General features: G+C 49.2%; 2 protein-coding genes across 2 annotated transcripts in view; one reads left to right on the top strand and one right to left on the bottom strand.

Moving 5' to 3' along the window:
• Positions 1 to 15,057, top strand: part of zswim8 (zinc finger, SWIM-type containing 8) — a 95,066-nt gene extending 80,009 nt beyond the window's left edge. Inside the window, exons 19-23 of the mRNA XM_078428356.1 lie at positions 4 to 114; positions 3,364 to 3,537; positions 4,548 to 4,670; positions 7,524 to 7,702; positions 13,787 to 15,057. Coding sequence (XP_078284482.1) covers positions 4 to 114; positions 3,364 to 3,537; positions 4,548 to 4,670; positions 7,524 to 7,702; positions 13,787 to 13,993 — 794 coding nt within the window. The 3' untranslated portion in view covers positions 13,994 to 15,057. The remainder of the gene's footprint in view (positions 1 to 3; positions 115 to 3,363; positions 3,538 to 4,547; positions 4,671 to 7,523; positions 7,703 to 13,786) is intronic.
• A 143-nt stretch (positions 15,058 to 15,200) lies between these two features.
• Positions 15,201 to 19,509, bottom strand: part of ndst2a (N-deacetylase/N-sulfotransferase (heparan glucosaminyl) 2a) — a 267,101-nt gene continuing 262,792 nt past the window's right edge. Inside the window, 2 exon segments of the mRNA XM_078428539.1 lie at positions 15,201 to 16,582; positions 18,310 to 18,412. Of these exon segments, the coding sequence (XP_078284665.1) occupies positions 16,457 to 16,582; positions 18,310 to 18,412 (229 nt within the window). The 3' untranslated portion in view covers positions 15,201 to 16,456.

Below are 19,509 nucleotides of genomic sequence, written 5' to 3'. Positions count from 1 at the left end.
GCCATGTCGGCCCCCCTGTGACCTTTGCCGGCGTTCCTGTGCCCCCAATGATCCCCATGGCAGTGCACCCCTACCAGTCCGACCCCAACCTGCCTCTGACATCCACCGTAGCAGGTACCGACCGCGCCCCACACACAGCTCCGTTTACAGCGCGATACGACAGAACTTTATTTATCCCAGGAGGGAAAATGATCTGCCAACGGTCATCAAACACGAGATGCACGAAACATGAAATTAAAGTGATGGGTGGAAAGGATTGGGCATGTGCAAAGATTGAGGAGAGAGTCTCTCTGTCTCTCTCTCTCTCTCTCTGTCTGTCTCTCTGTCTCTCTCTCTGTCTCTCTCTCTCTCTCTCTCTGTCTCTCTCTCTCTCTGTCTCTCTCTGTCTCTCTCTGTCTCTCTCTCTCTCTCTCTCTCTCTCTCTCTCTCTCTCTCTCTGTCCTCTCTCTCTCTCTCTCTCTCTCTCTCTCTCTCCTGTCTCTCTCTCTCTCTCTCTGTCTCTCTCTCTCTCTCTCTGTCTCTCTCTCTCTCTCTCTCTCTGTCTCTCTCTGTCTGTCTCTCTCTCCCTCTCTCTCTCTCTCCCTCTCTCTCTCTCCCTCCTCTCTCTCTCTCTCTCTCTCTCTCTCTCTCTCTCTCTGTCTCTCTCTCTCTCTCTCTGTCTCTCTCTCTCTCTCTCTCTCTCTCTCTCTCTCTCTCTCTCTCTCTCTCTCTCTCTCTCCCTGTCTCTCTCTCTCTCTCTCTCTCTCTCTCTCTCTCTCTCTCTCTCCTCTCTCTCTCTCTCTCTCTCTCTCTCTCTCTCTCTCTCTCTCTCTCTCTCTCTCCCTCTCACAACTGCTCCCTCTGTTGACTGAATCCTGAACATAGACAGGATTTCCTGCCATTGAGCTTATTTCAGCAATATTGTACAAGTATTCAATAATATATATTTTAATAGTTTCCATCAAAGAGAACACAGCCATTATCTGAAAGTATTATAACAAAATGTAGAAGACGTTTGTACAGGTACTTGGACAGGAGAGGTTCAGAACAATAGACACAGAATGCTGGAGTAACTCATCGGACGGAACAGGCAGCATCTGTGGAGAGAAGGGCATGTTACATGTCCCACTGTTGCTCCACCATTCTGTGTCTACCTTTGGTTTAGCCCAGCATCTGTAGTTCCTTCTACAAGGTTTAGAGGGATATGGGTCACCTGGGGCAGGTGGGACTAGTGTCAGAGTCATACAGTGTGGAAACAGGCCCTTTGGCCCAACTTGCCCATGCTGACCAACCTGCCCCATCTAGTGTAAGAAAATGACTGCAGATGCTGGTTCAAATCAAAGGTATTTATTTCACAAAATGCTGGAGTAACTCAGCGGGTCAGGCAGCACCTCAGGAGAGAAGGAATGGGTGACGTTTCGGGTCGAGACCCTTCTTCAGACTGATGTTGGGGGGTGGGACAAAGGAAGGATATAGGTGGAGACAGGAAGATAGAGGGAGATCTGGGAAGGGGGAGGGGAAGAGAGGGACAGAGGAACTATCTAAAGTTGGAGAAGTCAATGTTCATACCACTGGGCTGCAAGCTGCCCAGGCGAATATGAGGTGCTGTTCCTCCAATTTCCGGTGGGCCTCACTATGGCACTGGAGGAGGCCCATGACAGAAAGGTCAGACTGGGAGTGGGAGTTGAAGTGCTCAGCCACCGGGAGATCAGTTTGGCCAACGCGGACCGAACGCAGGTGTTGAGCCAAGCGATCGCCGAGCCTGCGCTTGGTTTCGATGCTGCCCGACCTGTTTGAGTACTCCAGCATTTTGTGAATAAAAACCTGCCCCATCTACACATCTGCCTGCCTCTGTTTGGCCTGTCTACCTCTAAACCTGACCTACCTGTATACCCGTCTAAAGGTTTGTTAAATATTGTGATAGTTCCTGCCTCAGCTACCTCCTCCGGCAGCTCGTTCCATACACCCACCACCCTCTGTGTAAAACAAAAAGGTGCCCCTCAGGTTCCTATTAAATCTTTCCCCCCTCACCTTGAACCAATGTCCTCTGGTTCTCGACCCCCCTCCAATGGAGTGTAGATGGGGCATCTTGTAGATGGGCCATGGGCAAGTTGGGCTGTGTGACTACAGGATTATATAAGCATAAACTCTACCACTATAGTGAAGGCCTGATCTCTCTCTCACTCTCAACCCCACTCTCCTGCCTTCTCCCCATAACCCCTGACACCCGCACTAATCAACAATCTGTCAATCTCCACCTTACAAATATCCATTGACTTGGCCTCCACAGCCGTCTGTGCCAATGAATCCCACAGATTCACCAGCCTTCTTCTTGGAGTTGGTATGGAAAGGCAGGCAGGCACAAGGAGAATAATTCATCTTTCCTCAGTGGTGTAAACACTCAGTGGTGGAAAAACTTTTTCAGTCAGAGAGTTGTAAATCTGTGGAATTCTCTCCCTCAGAAGGCAGTGGAGGCCAATTCTCTGAATGCATTCAAGAGAGAGCTAGATAGAGCTCTTAAGGATAGCGGAGTGAGGGGGTATGGGAGAAGGCAGGAACGGGGTACTGATTGAGAATGATCAGCCATGATCACATTGAATGGCGGTGCTGGCTCGAGGGCCGAATGGCCTCCTCCTGCACCTATTGTCTATTGTCACTCAGTTATGAAATTCAAGGTTTTAATCTGTAAGAGCACATAAAATTAATAAAATTAACAGTCTGCATTTTAACATGTCTTTAGAGTTGCAGGATGATTGCTTGATGAATGCTGTGGTTAATACTGGGATTTCCTCTCTTCCCCCCCTCTTCCCCCTCCTCCCCCCCCTCTACCCCCCCTCTACCCCCCTCTACTCCCCTCTTCCCCTCCCCCCTCTCCCCCCCCTCTACCTCCCCTCTTCCCCTCCCCCCTCTCCCCCCTGCTCTCCCCCTCTCTCTTCCCCTCTCCCTCCCCCTCCCTCCCCCTCCCTCCCTCTCCCCCTCTCTTTTCCCCCCCTCTCTCCCTCTCCCCCCCTCTCTCCCTCTCTCCCTCTCCCCCCCCTCTCCCCCCCCTCTCCCCCCCTCTCCCCCCCTCTCCCCCCCCCTCTCCCCCCCTCTCCCCCCCTCTCCCCCCCCTCTCCCCCCCCTCTCCCCCCCTCTCCCCCCCTCTCCCCCCCCTCTCCCCCCCCTCTCCCCCCCTCTCCCCCCCTCTCCCCCCCCCTCTCCCCCCCCTCTCCCCCCCTCTCCCCCCCCTCTCCCCCCCTCTCCCCCCCCCTCTCCCCCCCCCTCTCCCCCCCCTCTCCCCCCCTCTCTCCCCCCCCCTCTCCCCCCCCCCTCTCCCCCCCCCCCCCCCTCTCCCCCCCCTCTCCCCCCCCCCCTCTCCCCCCCCCCTCTCTCCCCCCCCCCCAGTTGCCAGTGTGCAGGCTGGCACCACGTTCCAGGCAGTACAGGGTGCGTCTCTGCCCAGCCTGTCGGCACAGATCCCCCCCATGGTGGCGCCCACGTTCCCCACAGAGGATGAGATGCACGCACAGCCCATCAACCCCCAGGGCCTGCACTACCTGCACTCCGCCTACAGGGTCGGTGAGTGAACTTTGCCGCTGCCGGTGGTTGCATTTGTTTAGAGATACAGCGTGGAAACAGGCCCTTCGGCCCATCGAGTTCCCACCGACCAGCGGTCCCCGCACACTAACGCCATCCTACACACGCACACGGGACAATTTACACACACGCCAAGCCAATTAACCCACAAACCTGTACGTCTTTGGAGTGTGGGAGGAAACCGAAGATCTCGGAGAAAACCCACGCAGGTCACGGGGAGAACGTACAAACTCCGTACAGACGGCGCCCGTAGTCGGGATCGAACCCGGGTCTCTGGCGCCGTGAGGCAACAACTCTACCGCTGCGCCACCGTGCCGCTCCATAGTGTGTTGTCTGGTGGGCCGCACAGTTCTGGAGCTCCAGATAAGACTTGTCTCTGAGGCAGGAGCGTGACACCTGTGGTCGGGACAACACCTGATTGCAGGTAGACTGGTTCACCGACTCACCTGCTCACACTGCGTGGCCACCGCCACCTTGTGGCCTTGCTGTGAATTACCCTCCCCTGCTCTCAACTAAGAGCGCACCCTATCTATTGCCCTTACATCGAACAAAATAGAACCAAGATGGCCGGCACGGTGGCACGGCAGTGAAGTCGCTGCCTCACGGCGCCAGAGACCCGGGTTCAATCCTGACTGCGGGTGCTGTCTGTACGGAGTTTGTACGTTCTCCCCGTGACCTGCGTGGAAATAAAGGATGGGTGACGTTTTGGGTCGAGACCCTTCTTCAGACAGGCCATCAATGTCCACTTTTGCAATGGCCACCTGTGACAGTTCATGAGGTCATAAGGAATAGGAGTAGAATTAGGCCATTCGGCCCCTCAAGTCTACTCCGCCATTCAATCATGGCTGACCTATCTCTCCCTCCTAACCCCATTCTCCTGCCTTCTCCCCGTCAGGTCTGACACTTGTTCTGCTTGTTGCCGGGGCTTTGCAGTTTTATCTCTCTCTGTTCCACCACGTGTTTCGTTCCTCACGCCTGCTCCTTGTTCACAGGTATGTTGGCGCTGGAAATGCTCGGACGAAGGGCTCACAACGACCACCCAAACAATTACTTCTCTCGGAGTCCGCCCTACACAGAGGATGTCAAGTGGCTTCTAGGATTAGCAACACGGCTGGGTGAGAATACCTGAACCAAAGACACAAAGTCCTGGAGGAACTGGGCTTGTGTTCACTGGAGTTTAGAAGGTTGAGAGGGGATCTTATAGAGACGTGTAAAATTATAAAAGGACTGGACAAGCGAGATTCAGGAAAAATGTTCCCCATGTTGGGGGAGTCCAGAACCAGGGGCCACACAGTCTAAGAATAAAGGGGAGGCCATTTAAAACTGAGGTGAGAAGAAACCTTTTCACCCAGAGAGTTGTGAATTTGTTGAATTCTCTGCCACAGAGGGCAGTGGAGGCCGATTCACTGGATGAATTTAAAAGAGAGTTAGATAGAGCTCTAGGGGCTAGTGGAATCAGGGATATGGGGAGAAGGCAGGCACGGGTTACTGATTGTGGATGATCAGCCATGTTCACAATGAATGGCGGTGCTGGCTCGAAGGGCCAAATGGCCTCCTCCTGCACCTATTGTCTATGTTTCTGTGTAACTCAGCGGGCCAGTCAGCAACTGTGGAGGGAATGGAGACTTCTTTTGGGTTGAGACCCTTCTTCAGGCTATGCTGAGTTTAGATCATTGTCACTTGTACGAGGTACAGTGAAAAGCTATTGGTTGCGTGCTATTCAGTCAGCGGAAAGACAATATATGATTACAATCGAGCCGTTTACAGTGTACAGATACATGATAAGGGAGTAACGTTTAGTGTAAGGTGAAGTCCAATAAGGTCCGATTAGCGATAGTTTGTGGATCACCAAAGAGGCAGATGGGAGGTCAGGACCGCTCTCTGGCTGGTGGTAGGACGGTTCAGTTGCCTGCAACCGCCGGGAAGAAACTGTCCCTGAATCTGGAGGTGTGCGTCTCCACACTTCTGTACCTCTTGCCTGATGGGAGAGGGGAGAAGAGGGAGTGGCCGGGGTGAGACTGGTCCTTGATGATGCTGCTGGCCTTGCCGAGGCAGCGTGAGGTGTAGATGGAGTCAATGGAAGGCAGGTTGGTTTGTGTGATGGTCTGGGTTGTGAGCAACTGTATACTAGATATCAACATGTTTACTGTAGTACATTTCCAATTGATCTAATAACGTGGCCACTTCAGTAATGTAGGAAAGGTGGCAGCCAATTTGTGTACAGCAAAGATAAGCACAAATGCTGGAGTAACTCAGCGGCTCAGGCAGTATCTCTGGAGAAAAAGGATGGGTGATGTTTCTGGTCGAGACCCTTCAAATCAGTGAAGAGAGGAATTAACACTTTAAAAGAGACCGCACCTGGAGTACTGTGTGCAGTTGTACAGGGCCCTAGTGAGACCGCACCTGGAGTACTGTGTGCAGTTGTACAGGGCCCTAGTGAGACCGCACCTGGAGTACTGTGTGCAGTAGTACAGGGCCCTAGTGAGACCGCACCTGGAGTACTGTGTGCAGTAGTACAGGGCCCTGGTGAGACCGCACCTGGAGTACTGTGTGCAGTAGTACAGGGCCCTGGTGAGACCGCACCTGGAGTACTGTGTGCCGTTGTACAGGGCCCTGGTGAGACCGCACCTGGAGTACTGTGTGCAGTAGTACAGGGCCCTGGTGAGACCGCACCTGGAGTACTGTGTGCAGTTGTACAGGGCCCTGGTGAGACCGCACCTGGAGTACTGTGTGCAGTAGTACAGGGCCCTGGTGAGACCGCACCTGGAGTACTGTGTGCAGTAGTACAGGGCCCTGGTGAGACCGCACCTGGAGTACTGTGTGCAGTTTTGGTCTAAAAATTTGAGGAAGGATATTCTTGCTATTGAGGGCGTGCAGCATAGGTTTACTAGGTTAATTCCTGGAATGGCGGGACTATCGTATGTTGAAAGACTAGAGTGGCTAGGCTTGTATACACTGGAATTTAGAAGAATGAGAGGGGATCTTATCGAAACATATAAGATTATTAAGGGGTTGGACACGTTAGAGGCAGGAAACATGTTCCCAATGTTGGGGGAGTCCAGAACCAGGGGCCACAGTTTAAGAATAAGGGGTAGGCCATTTAGAACGGAGATGAGGAAAAACCTTTTCAGTCAGAAAGTTGTGAATCTGTGGAATTCACTGCCTCAGAAGGCAGTGGAGGCCAATTCTCTGAGAGAGCTAGATAGAGCTCTTAAGGATTGCAGAGTCAGGGGGTATGGGGAGAAGGCAGGAACGGGGTACTGATTGAGAATGATCAGCCATGATCACATTGAATGGTGGTGCTGGCTCGAAGGGCCGAATGGCCTCCTCCTGCACCTATTGTCTATTGTCTAAAATCAATGGGCATTTCATGGAAACTGCCGATGAAAGGTTGTGAACCTGAGACAATGACTCCATCCTCTCTCTGCAGATGCTGCCTGACTGGCTGAGTATTTCAAGCAGTTTCTGTTTTTATTTTTGGTGGTCTAATATCTGTAATATAGTGCGCTTAAGCTAATTAATATTATTTACTGAGATGGTGAAACATCTCGTGCTGTGTGTGGTGCGGTGATCATCCTGCTGATTTGTCTGCAAGTAAAGTATTTAATTGTGGGGAGGAACAATTGTAGCAGAGGCCGGTTTAAACTGAAGATAGACCCCAAAAGCTGGAGTAACTCAGTGGGACGGGCAGCATCTCTGGAGAGACCATCTCTTCAGAAGAAGGGTCTCTACCCGAAACGTCACCTGCTCCCTCTCTCCAGAGATGCTGCCTGTCCCGCTGAGTTACTCCAGCTTTCTGTGTCTGCCGTAAGTATTTAACTGTACCTTGGAACAGGTGATAATGAAGAAACCATTGAACATTGCTGTTTGTGGCCTGGTTATGTGAACTTTCTTTGTCACACTGCTGGGTGTAACGTGGCTCTGTGTGGGAGTGTGGAGCAGTAACCTTCTACTTCTTGTGTCTCCAGGTGTGAACTATGTCTACCAGTTCTGCATGGGGGCGGCCAAAGGAGTCTTGAGTCCGTTTGTCCTGCAGGAGATAATCATGGAAGCCTTGCAGCGTCTGAATCCTGCCCACATACACACTCACCTGCGAACGCCAGCCTTCCACCAGCTTGTTCAGAGATGCCAGCAGGCTTACATGCAGGTAAACAAACAATCTGTGCAGTCAGTTCAACGTGCCAGTTACTGGTAATCGTGGGGTGTCGAGGTGTTGATGATGTTTACTGTGCAGAAGCTCGTTCACGTCAGAGCTTCCAAGCACCATGTTGTAGACAAAGCTGTTTTTGATTCCCCTACTCTGGGTAAAAGACTCCGTGCTTTCACGCGATCTATTCCCCTCGTGATTTTGTCCACCTCTATAAGATCACCCCTCATCCTCCTGCGCTCCAAGGAAGAGTCCTAGCCTACCCAACCTCTCCCTGTAGCTCAGGCCCTGGAACATCCGGAAAACGCGGTCACGGGGAGAAGGTACAAACCCCGTACAGACAGCACCCGTAGTCAGGATGGAACCCAGGTCTCTGGCGCTGTGAGGCAGCAACTCTACCGCTGCGCCACCGTGCCACCCCAAATTCCTGTAATCTTGCACTTTTCCTCAGTGGGTGGATGGCTGTCAGATAGTGTCGGAGTTGGACTCTGTCTAATACAGACAGGGGAGATGCAGGAGAAAGATAAAGAGATATCGTCTTGGGTGATGAACGTGATCCTCAATGTGCTGCCTGGGAGGGATGTGGATCCACATTGACAATATAGAACTGTACAGCACAGGAACAGGCCCTTTGGCCCACAACCTCTGTGCCAAACATGTCTGCACGAACTCTCTCATCTGTCATATTCCTCCACTCCATGTATATGTCCATGTGCCTATCTCAAGACTCAAACACCTCCATCATATCTGCCACCACCACCATCCCCTGTAGCACGTTCCGGGCACCTGCTACCCTCTACCATTAAAAAACTTGCCCTGCCAATCTCCTTTAAACTTTGCCCCTCTCACCTTAAACCTCTGCCCTGTATTTGACATTTCCACCTAGGGCACAAATATTCTGACTTTCCACCCTACCTCCACCTCTCATGATTTTACATTCTTCTATCAGGTCCCCCCTCAGCCATAGTTAGACGCAGGTTTGATAATAAATTTCGAGAGTAGAACTGAAATCTTTGGAAAGAGTAACTGATAGATGAGTGGGAGTAAGTGGATCTTACTTTTTTTAGATTTTTTTTTAGATTTTTAGATTTAGAGATACAACATGGAAACAGGCCTTTCGGCCCACCGAGTCCGTGCCGCCCAGCGATCCCCGCACATTAACACTATCCTACACACACTAGGGACAATTTTTACATTTACCCAGTCAATTAACCTACAAACCTGTACGTCTTTGGAGTGTGGGAGGAAACCGAAGATCTCGGAGAAAACCCACGCAGGTCACGGGGGGAACATACAAACTCCGTACAGACGGCGCCCGTAGTCAGGTTCGAACCTGAGTCTCCGGCGCTGCATTCGCTGAAAGGCAGCAACTCTACCGCTGCGCCACCGTGCTACCTTTCAGAAGAGCCGGCACAGGCACAATGGGCCAAATGGCCTTCTGTGTGGTTCTTTAATTCTAAACCATGTTGCAGGAGGCTTGAGGTGCAGGGAGAGGTTGGGAAGGCTGGGACTTTATTTCTTTGGATCGTGGGAGGCTGAGGGGAGGCCTTAGAAGATCATGCAAAAGACCAAGAGAAATTGAAGACTATGAGACCATGAAATAAAACTCTAAACCAGGATAAAAATTAAGGAGAGGAAGTATAACATAGCAAAGAAGAGTGGGAAGACAGAGGATTGGGACTCTTTTAAAGAGCAACAAAAGTTAACTAAAAAGGCAATACGGGGAGAAAAGATGAGGTACGAGGGTAAACTAGCCAATAATATAAAGGAGGATAGCAAAAGTTTTTTTAGGTACGTGAAGAGGAAAAAAATAGACAAGGCAAATGTGGGTCCCTTGAAGACAGAAACAGGGGAATTTATTATGGGGAACAAAGAAATGGCAGATGAGTTAAACCGTTACTTTGGATCTGTCTTTACTGAGGAAGATACACACAATCTCCCAAATGTTCTAGGGGCCGGAGAACCTAGGGTGATGGAGGAACTGAAGGAAATCCACATTAGGCAGGAAATGGTTTTGGGTAGACTGATGGGACTGAAGGCTGATAAATCCCCAGGGCCTGATGGTCTGCATCCCAGAGTACTTAAGGAGGTGGCTCTAGAAATAGTGGAAGCATTGGAGATCATTTTTCAATGTTCTATAGATTCAGGATCAGTTCCTGTGGATTGGAGGATAGCAAATGTTATCCCACTTTTTAAGAAAGGAGGGAGAGAGAAAACGGGTAATTATAGACCAGTTAGTCTGACATCAGTGGTGGGGAAGATGCTGGAGTCAATTATAAAAGACGAAATTGCTGAGCATTTGGATAGCAGTAACAGGATCGTTCCGAGTCAGCATGGATTTACGAAGGGGAAATCATGCTTGACAAATCTACTGGAATTTTTTGAGGATGTAACTAGGAAAATTGACAGGGGAGAGTCAGTGGATGTGGTGTACCTCGACTTTCAGAAAGCCTTAGACAAGGTCCCACATAGGAGATTAGTGGGCAAAATTAGAGCACATGGTATTGGGGGTAGGGTACTGACATGGATAGAAAATTGTTTGACAGACAGAAAGCAAAGAGTGGGGATAAATGGGTCCCTTTCGGAATGGCAGGCAGTGACCAGTGGGGTACCGCACAGTTCGGTGCTGGGACCCCAGCTATTTACGATATACATTAATGACTTAGATGAAGGGATTAAAAGTACCATTAGCAAATTTGCAGATGATACTAAGCTGGGGGGTAGTGTGAATTGTGAGGAAGATGCAATAAGGCTGCAGGGTGACTTGGACAGGTTGTGTGAATGGGCGGATACATGGCAGATGCAGTTTAATGTAGATAAGTGTGAGGTTATTCACTTTGGAAGTAAGAATAGAAAGGCAGATTATTATCTGAATGGTGTCAAGTTAGGAGGAGGGGGAGTTCAACGAGATCTGGGTGTCCTAGTGCATCAGTCAATGAAAGGAAGCATGCAGGTACAGCAGGCAGTGAAGAAAGCCAATGGAATGTTGGCCTTCATAACAAGAGGAGTTGAGTATAGGAGCAAAGAGGTCCTTCTACAGTTGTACCGGGCCCTGGTGAGACCGCACCTGGAGTACTGTGTGCAGTTTTGGTCTCCAAATTTGAGGAAGGATATTCTTGCTATTGAGGGCGTGCAGCGTAGATTCTAGGTTAATTCCCGGAATGGTGGGACTGTCGTATGTTGAAAGGCTGGAGCAATTAGGCTTGTATACACTGGAATTTAGAAGGATGAGGGGGGATCTTATTGAAACATATAAGATAATTAGGGGATTGGACACATTAGAGGCAGGAAACATGTTCCCAATGTTGGGGGAGTCCAGAACAAGGGGCCACAGTTTAAGAATAAGGGGTAGGCCATTTAGAACGGAGATGAGGAAGAACTTTTTCAGTCAGAGAGTGGTGAAGGTGTGGAATTCTCTGCCTCAGAAGGCAGTGGATGCCAGTTCGTTGGATGCTTTCAAGTGAGAGCTGGATAGAGCTCTTAAGGATAGCGGAGTGAGGGGGTATGGGGAGAAGGCAGGAACGGGGTACTGATTGAGAGTGATCAGCATGATCGCATTGAATGGCGGTGCTGGCTCGAAGGGCTGAATGGCCTACTCCTGCACCTATTGTCTATTGTCTATATGAGCTGAGTAAGGAACACATCCTGGAATAGTCATCAGTGAATAATCATGGCCCAGGAGGCTCTTTCAGTGTTTAAATGACTTTTTAATAGTTTTTTTCTAATATCTTTTCCTCGCTAATGTTTTAAATCATTTAACTGTAAATAAGTCATTGCACACAGTCTTTTTCCCAGGGTAGAGGATTCCAAAATTAGAGGGGACAGGCTTAAGGTGAGAGGCGGGAGATTTAAGAGGGTAGTATGTATCTAGAACGAGCCACCTAAGGATGGGAGAGAGGCTGATATCATTGTGACATTTAAAAAAACATTTGGACAGAAAGGATTTACAGGGCCATGGGACAAGTGTGGGTAAATTGGACTAGCCCTGAATCCAACTTGGCTGGCATTGACAAGATGGGCAGAAGGGCCTGTTTCTGTGCTGTACTGTTCTATGAAGTTTCACAGCGGTGGGCAATATGGTGTAGAAGAGGTCAAGTCTGAAACGTGACTATCTAGCAAATTGCTATTGACTCTGACACACTTGACAAAGAAACGTTGTCCCCTGTGGCGCCTCATCAACATGGAGTTATTATGGTTTACTTCTCAAGTACAGTCTATCCCAATGTGGTTGGCAAGGACTAGATGGGCCGAAGGGCTTGTTTCTGTGCTTTTTAGATCTATGCCACACTAACTGGCACAGCTGGTAGAGCTGCTATCTCACAGCGCCAGAGACCCGGGTTCTGTCTGTGTGGAGTTTGCACGTTCTCCCTGTGATGTGTGGGTTTGTAGGTTGATTGGCCCCTGTAAAAGGCTCCTGGTGTGCAGGGAGTGGATGAGAAAATGAGATAACGCAGAACTAACGCAGATGGGTGATTGCTGATCAGCCTGAACTCATAGTCACAGAGTAATACAGGCCCCTTGATGGTCAAGACAATAGGTGCAGGAGTAGGCCATTCGGCCCTTCGAGCCTGTACGCACCGCCATTCAATGTGATCATGCCTGATCATTCTCAATCTGTACCCCGTTCCTGCCTTCTCCCCATACTCCGCTATCCTTAAGAGCTCTATCTAGCTCTCTCTTGAATGTATTCAGAGAATTGGCCTCCACTGCCTTCTGAGGCAGAGAATTCCACAGATTCACAACTCTCTGACTGAAAAAGCTTTTCCTCATCTCCGTTCTAAATGGCCGATCCCTTATTCTTAAACTGTGGCCCCTTGTTCTGGACTCCCCCAACATTGGGAACATGTTTCCTGCCTCTAACGTGTCCAACCCCTTAATAATCTTATACGTTTCGATAAGATCTCCTCTCATCCTTCTAAATTCCAGTGTCTACAAGCCTAGTCGCTCCAGTCTTTCAACATATGACAGTCCCGCCATTCCGGGAATTAACCTAGTGAACCTACGCTGCACGCCCTCAATCAGCATGGACAGGGAGGGCTGAAGAACCTGTTTCCATTTTTAAAAAGACACAAAGTGGTGGAGTGATGCAGCGTGTCAGGCAGCATCTCTGGAGAACAAGGATAGGCGATGTTTCGGGTCGGGACTCTTCAGATTGTCTCCATGTTGTTTGGCTCTATAGATGCAGGTGAGGAGCCCTGTGAACATTGTTTAGATGGGAGTGTGGGCTCTACAGTGCGAGACATATCTTCACCATCAGTGTGCAGCTGAGGAAGGGAGGGTTGTAGGTGTGTACCCTGGACCTTTCCGCACAAAGGGCGGTGGGTGCCTGGAACGAGCTGCTGGAGCAGGTAGTTGAGGCAGGGACTATCCCAACATTTAAGAAGCAGCCAGGTACATGGATAGTGTAGGAAGGAACTGCAGATGCTGGTTTAAACACAAAAATGCTGGAGTAACTCAGCGGGGCGGGCAACATCTCTGGAGAGAAGGAATGGGTAACATTTTGGGTCGAGACCCTTCTTCAGGTACATGGATACCAGACTGAAGAAGGGTCTCAACCCGAAACGTCACCCATTCCCTCTCTCCTGAGATGCTGCCTGACCCGCTGAGTTACTCCAGCATTTTGTGATACCTTCGATTTGTCCCAGCATCTGGAGTTATTTTCCTACACATTGAACTTACTGGTGGTTACAACAGAGCAGAGAGGTTGCAATTATCTGACCATTGATTTTTGGTTTTATTTCACAGTTGAGGATTTCCAAGCACATCTGCTCATTTTGGCTGGACCAGTTTTGTATTGTATAATATGTACACAGGTCTGTCTTGCCTCAGCCAATGTAGAGAATGTTTTAAGGCCTTACAAAGTACATCACATTTAACCACAAAATGTACATGGATGGGACAGGTTTGGGGGGGGGATATGGACCAAATGCTGGCAGGTGGGACATGTTGGCCGGCGTGGGCAAGTTGGGCGTAAGGGCGTTACCACTCTCTACGACTCTCTGACTTGCCAGATGTGACCAGGTCCCATCAGTCCCAGCGTAGCTGCACGCCGGTTAATGTCCTTCAACCTCTGTCTCTCCGCAGTGCATCCAGTACCGGCTGTACCACATCACACCCACAGACTACGACGACTTTGTGAACATCATCCGCAGTGCCCGCAGTGCGTTCTGCCTGACCCCCGTGGGAATGATGCAGTTCAACGAAATCCTACAGAATTTAAAACGAGCTAAAGGCCAGAGCAAGGACTTGTGGCAGAGAATCTCACTGGAAATGACCACCTTCTCCCCTTGATGTCTGTTGCTGCTGGAGGCTTTAGGGTTCACATTTTTAACACCCCCCCGTCCCCGTCCCCGTCTCTCTCTTCCACCTCGACCACCGACCGATCTGATCGTCTGGACTGCCTCATTCCTCCTCAAAGGCTTTCGATGTCGGGAAGGCACACAAAAGTTTACTTTTATCACTGTTGTGAAGTTCGAATCTGGTGCCATCAGGTTTCACGAGTCTTTCCCCCCCTCCCTCCCCCCCTCTCTCTCTCTCCTCCAACCCCCATTTAACAACAACAAAAAACGAGACTTTTGTATGAAGTAGTTAGTTTTCATGTACATGTCCTTAACTGTGTGTTTCTTGAAGGCTGCAAAGCTGCAGTCTGTCCACAGAGAGAGAGAGGGCCTGGAATCTGGCGAAGTCCATTCCAGATGGACTCATTGCTTCTGACTAAGTGCAGCTTTGAGCCAGAAAGCAGATGCTCATATCCACTCTTGTTTCTATTTATCTTGGTTATGTTATCTCCTCCCCCCTCCCTCCCTCCCCCCTCCCCCCTCCCTCCCTCCCTCCCCCCTCCCTCCCTCCTCCCTCCCTCCCCCCTCCCTTTGTTTCTCAACTGTTAATGTTTTTTCATACTTTAAAAAAAAAAAAGGAATTTCAATCGTTTAATATTCAGATTCCAGCAACGTTGAGTGCTGGGATAGTTATAAGCTTTGACACATTTTAAAGTGTTACAGATCAGCTGACGTGTGAAACATTAGCCACTGTACCGACCAGCGTCTGTCTTCCTCGTGTAACCCGTTAATATTTTTTTAAAAAGAAAAACAAAATCTCTTCCTTTTTGACGTGTGTGTGTGTGTGTGTGTGGTCCACATCACTTGTACTTGTTCCTGTTGTGGCTCCTACATTGTCACTGCTTGGAATCACCACGGGTGTGCCTGGGGTTGGCTTTGTTACCAACGGGACTGTGTGGATTGGAGGGAAGACTGGTGGTGAAACTCTTCTACCATTCATTCTGTGCTGTGTTGGACACATACAATTATTTTTGATTAAAGTATACAACAGAACTGCAGAACTCTTGAGCAGACCCTGTATTATTTGTTTTCAACGCCCAGCTGTAGAACGGGAAATGATTACATTGAACGTACCGAAGGTATCACAAAATGCTGGAGTAACCGGGCAGGTCTAGGAGAGAGGGAATGGGTGACGTTTCGGGTCAGACTGAAGAAGGGTCTCAACTCGAAACGTCACCCATTCCCTCTCTCCTGAGATGCTGCCTGACCCGCTGAGTTACTCCAGCATTTTGTGATACCTTCGATTTGTCTCAGCATCTGCAGTTATTTTCCTACACATTGAACCTACTGGTGGTTACAACAGAGCAGAGAGGTTGCAATTATCTGACCATTGATTTTTGGTTTTATTTCACAGTTGAGGATTTCCAAGCACATCTGCTCATTTTGGCTGGACCAGTATTGTATTGTATAATATGTACACAGGTCTGTCTTGCCTCAGCCAATGTAGAGAATGTTTTAAGGCCTTACAAAGTACATCACATTTAACCACAAAATTTACACCCAAAGTTAAAATAAAAATCCTCGGTCTCCACTGAATGCTGCAAATCAGAACATAGGTTCAGCTGTCTGAGAGTAAAATTCTCCAATAACATCATTCAATGTGAATGACATACAATAGGTGAGATGAGTCAAGTCCAACATGAAGTATGGGGAGAGAGTGTACACCTGCCCTGAGACACAGGCAGCTGAAACCCTCACTCCCCCTGCAACTTGAGAAAGGACGAACTGGCCTTGATAAAATGTAGTAACCGTAACTGTAGTATGTCTTTAGACAGGACACCGATGTGGAAAAGTGTCACTAGCACTGATTACTCTTGTGTCTTTGCAAACTAAAGTTGAACGTGATTTTCCAAATGCCTTCAGGGACTGTTTGGAAGGGGAGGGGTGGATGAGGAATGGGACACTAGAGTTTCCCTGGACTGCAGCTGAGAATTATTGCCTCAAAAAAAGGAAATATGTACATGTTTTAATAATTAATTGGTATCCACATGATTAGTTAGTACCTGGTTTCCAGCAAGTGTTACTAACACACTGTGCTGTGCATCAAGTCCCTGTTTTTTAGTGGACAGGACATTACTGGTGTGAGGGCAGCTGATGTAACAATCATTTCCACAGTTTGACAAGGATATACTTCAACACTACAGGGTTTCAGGGGTGCTGTGTTGCACCCTTCAGTCTCTGGAAGCAGTTGTGGGTACCCTCACCCCACGACTGGCCGGCCGGTCCAGTGTTGGTCTGTCTTTGTGCAACACAAATGCAGCTTCCAGTTGGAACGGCAGACCCAGCACAATCTCCACCATCTCCGCCCACGGTGCTGAAGTTTGTGAACGGGGAGTTTACAGGTCGGTCGGTGGCCGTTCAAATCGGCAGCGGGCGGGCGGGCGCGTGAGTGAGTGAGCACGCGAGGGCCGGACTCTCAGCTCCGACGGTCGTGTTGCAGCTCCTCTCTCAGCCAGCTCGGCAGTGCCTGGCCCAGGCGATTCAGCTGCTTGGAGAGTTCAGTGTTGGGCTCCCTGTAATAGTTCATCAGGAACGTCCGTGACTGAGGGAGAGGAGAAACACAGCAGGGTTATGATCAGCTTTACATTCATTCTTCTCACTTGTACCGAGATACGCTGAAAGGCTTTGTTGTTCATGCAGGTCAAACAGATCAGATGTGCCATACATGCAATCAGGTCAAACTCAAGTACAATAGAGCACAGGGGAAAACACAGAATGTAGCATCTTCACCACTTGTTACATGCAACCAAACAGGGTCAAAACGACTCTTATGTGTGTTTTTATAAGTTCAGAACACTTTTTCTGAGTTTCTTATAACTCTTTTCAGTCTGAAGAAGGGTCTCGACCCGAAACGTCACCCATTCCTTCTCTCCTGAGATGCTGCCTGACCTGCTGAGTTACTCCAGCATTTTGTGAATAAATAGACAATAGGTGCAGGAGGAGGCCATTCGGCCCTTCGAGTCAGCACCGCCATTCAATGCGATCATGGCTGATCATTCTCAATCAGTACCCCGTTCCTACCTTCTCCCCATACCCCCTGACTCCGCTATCCTTAAGAGCTCTATCTACTCTTTTTAAAGGGGTAATCCCGCAGTGGATACTTCAGAGAGTATCTGGCCAAATAACGTCATGCCCAACTTATCCATGCCAACCAAGATGCCCCATCTATGCTACTGGCCTTCATCCCTCTAAGCCTTTCCTATCCAGGCACCTGTTGTACATTTCCTCCTCTGGCAGCTTGTCCACATACCCACCAACTTGTGTGTGAAAACGTTACCCCTCAGATTCCCAGTATATCTTTCCCCTCTCCCCTTAAACCCAAAAGTCCTCTGGTGTTTGATGCGGGCAGTAGACTGTACTGCTTATGCTGACAACTAAGTGAGACTGACTGACCCTTCCCCATGTAATTCACATCAGGTACCGACACTGAGATCAAACAGCAAGCTACTGCAAAGACTAACGAGTAACCAATGCTTTTTCTGGGGACAGAGAGGTGCTGTTCCTTACTGTTAGTGTCTGGAGCAGCCCACCATCCTACATCTGTTTAAGGATCTGACCTCCTAACTTAATACATTCTATGTTTTAAACTATCATGATCTTGCAATATTAGAAATGTAAAAATCTAATTTTTAAAGAACCTTATTGCAGTGGGAATGAAGCAATGGAGATTGGAGAGGGGCTCAGAGGCAACCTGTTCCACTCACAGCCTAGTCGGCATGTGGGATGAGCTGCCCGAGGAAGCTGAAGATGTCAATACCATCACAACTTTCAAAAGACGCTTGGGCAGTTATGTGGAAAGATGGCTAAAGGCCAAAAGCAGGCAGTCAGAACAAGCAGTGTGCCAACATGTTCAGTCCTTCGGGCGGCACGGTGGCGCAGCGGTAGAGTTGCTGCCTCACAGCGCCAGAGACCCGGGTTCGATCCCGACTACGGGCGCTGTCTGTACGGAGTTTGTACGTTCTCCCCGTGGGTTTTCTCCGAGATCTTCGGTTTCCTCCCACACTCCATAGACGTACAGGGTGTGTAGATTAATTGGGTTGGTAAATGTAAAAATTGTCCGTAGTGGGTATAGGATAGTGTTAACGTGCGGGGATCGCTGGTCGGCGCGGACCCAATGGGCCGAAGGGCCTGTTTCCTCACTATCTCTAAACTAAAATTATAAGGGGTTTTACTGATGGGTTACAGACTTTATATAAAGCAGTGACTGCACAAATGATCTGCTAGGATGCTGGTGGAAGGGGAGACATTGTAAAGATAACGTGCACTCACCAATGAATCCATCTCTGGGTATTTCCTGCCTTTACTTTTTCCCAAACACTTTGATTTGCCTCCCTCCACGACCTGGCACCAGAAGCTCTTGTTGTCATCGAACCTGAAACAAAGATGTGTGGAATTACTGCCTTGGACAGTGGCACGCTCTACCAAACACCAGATACGTCAACACTTGCAAAACCAGTCCTCAAAAAGGTATAGAAGTACATAGAGTGATGAAGGGCCTCGACAGTCAGGATGGAAATATCCATATCCACTGTGTAACCACGAGCCTATTCAAAGACCTCTTCAACACCATTATCATATCTGCCATTAAACTTGGCAGCACATTCCAACAAGGACTTCACAAACCAGTTGTTGGAAAGAAAGTCCATTCGGCCCATCAGCCCAAGGATAGCCCACCATCCTGCATTCCTCAAAGCCTCCACCACCTTTCCCCTAGTTCTTCCACAAGGGACGGTATCGATTGTATCATTCTGTTTGTGGTGAGCGTAGTTTAGGCTGGCTTACGTGTCACATCTCTTGCGTTACGGTTGCAGTTTGCTAGACAGTCACGTTTCAGATTTGAACTGGTGTGGTCACTGTGAAGCTTCATAGAGCACAGGGACAGGCCCTTCAGCCCGCAATGCCTGTGCCAAACCTACCCCGAATAGCTCCTTTAATCTACCCTCCAACATAAAGCTCTGCAATTTACTATTTGATTTATCCATCCTGTGAAAATGGTTCTGACTGTCTACCCTATCTAGGCCTCTCATCATTTTATATACTTCTATCAGATCTCCTTACAACCTCTGGGGTTCCAGAGAAGATAATTCTATTTGTCCAATCTTCCCTTGTAGCCAATACCTCCAACCCAGGCAACGTTCTGGTAAACCTCCTCTGCTCCCTCTACCAAGCCCCCACACCCTACCTGTAATGGGGTGACCAGAAGTGCACGATACTTCAAACGTGGCCTAACCAAAGTCCTGTAGAGCTGCATCATGCCTTTGTGAGTCTTATGTTCAATGCCTGGACCAATGAAGGCAAGCCTATCATTTGCCTTCTTTACCAGTGTCCTGGTTGAAAGCAAATAACCGCGGTTTTGGAGATACAGCACGGAATCAGGCGCGCCAAGTCCCCACTGACCAGTGGTCACCCCATACACTCGCACTATCCCGCACACTAGGGACAATCTTTATAGAAGCCAATTAACCTACA

This window comes from Rhinoraja longicauda, chromosome 35 (assembly GCF_053455715.1).
Source record: "Rhinoraja longicauda isolate Sanriku21f chromosome 35, sRhiLon1.1, whole genome shotgun sequence".
NCBI lineage: Eukaryota > Metazoa > Chordata > Chondrichthyes > Rajiformes > Arhynchobatidae > Rhinoraja > Rhinoraja longicauda.
This window is presented reverse-complemented; position numbering and strand designations above follow the sequence as displayed.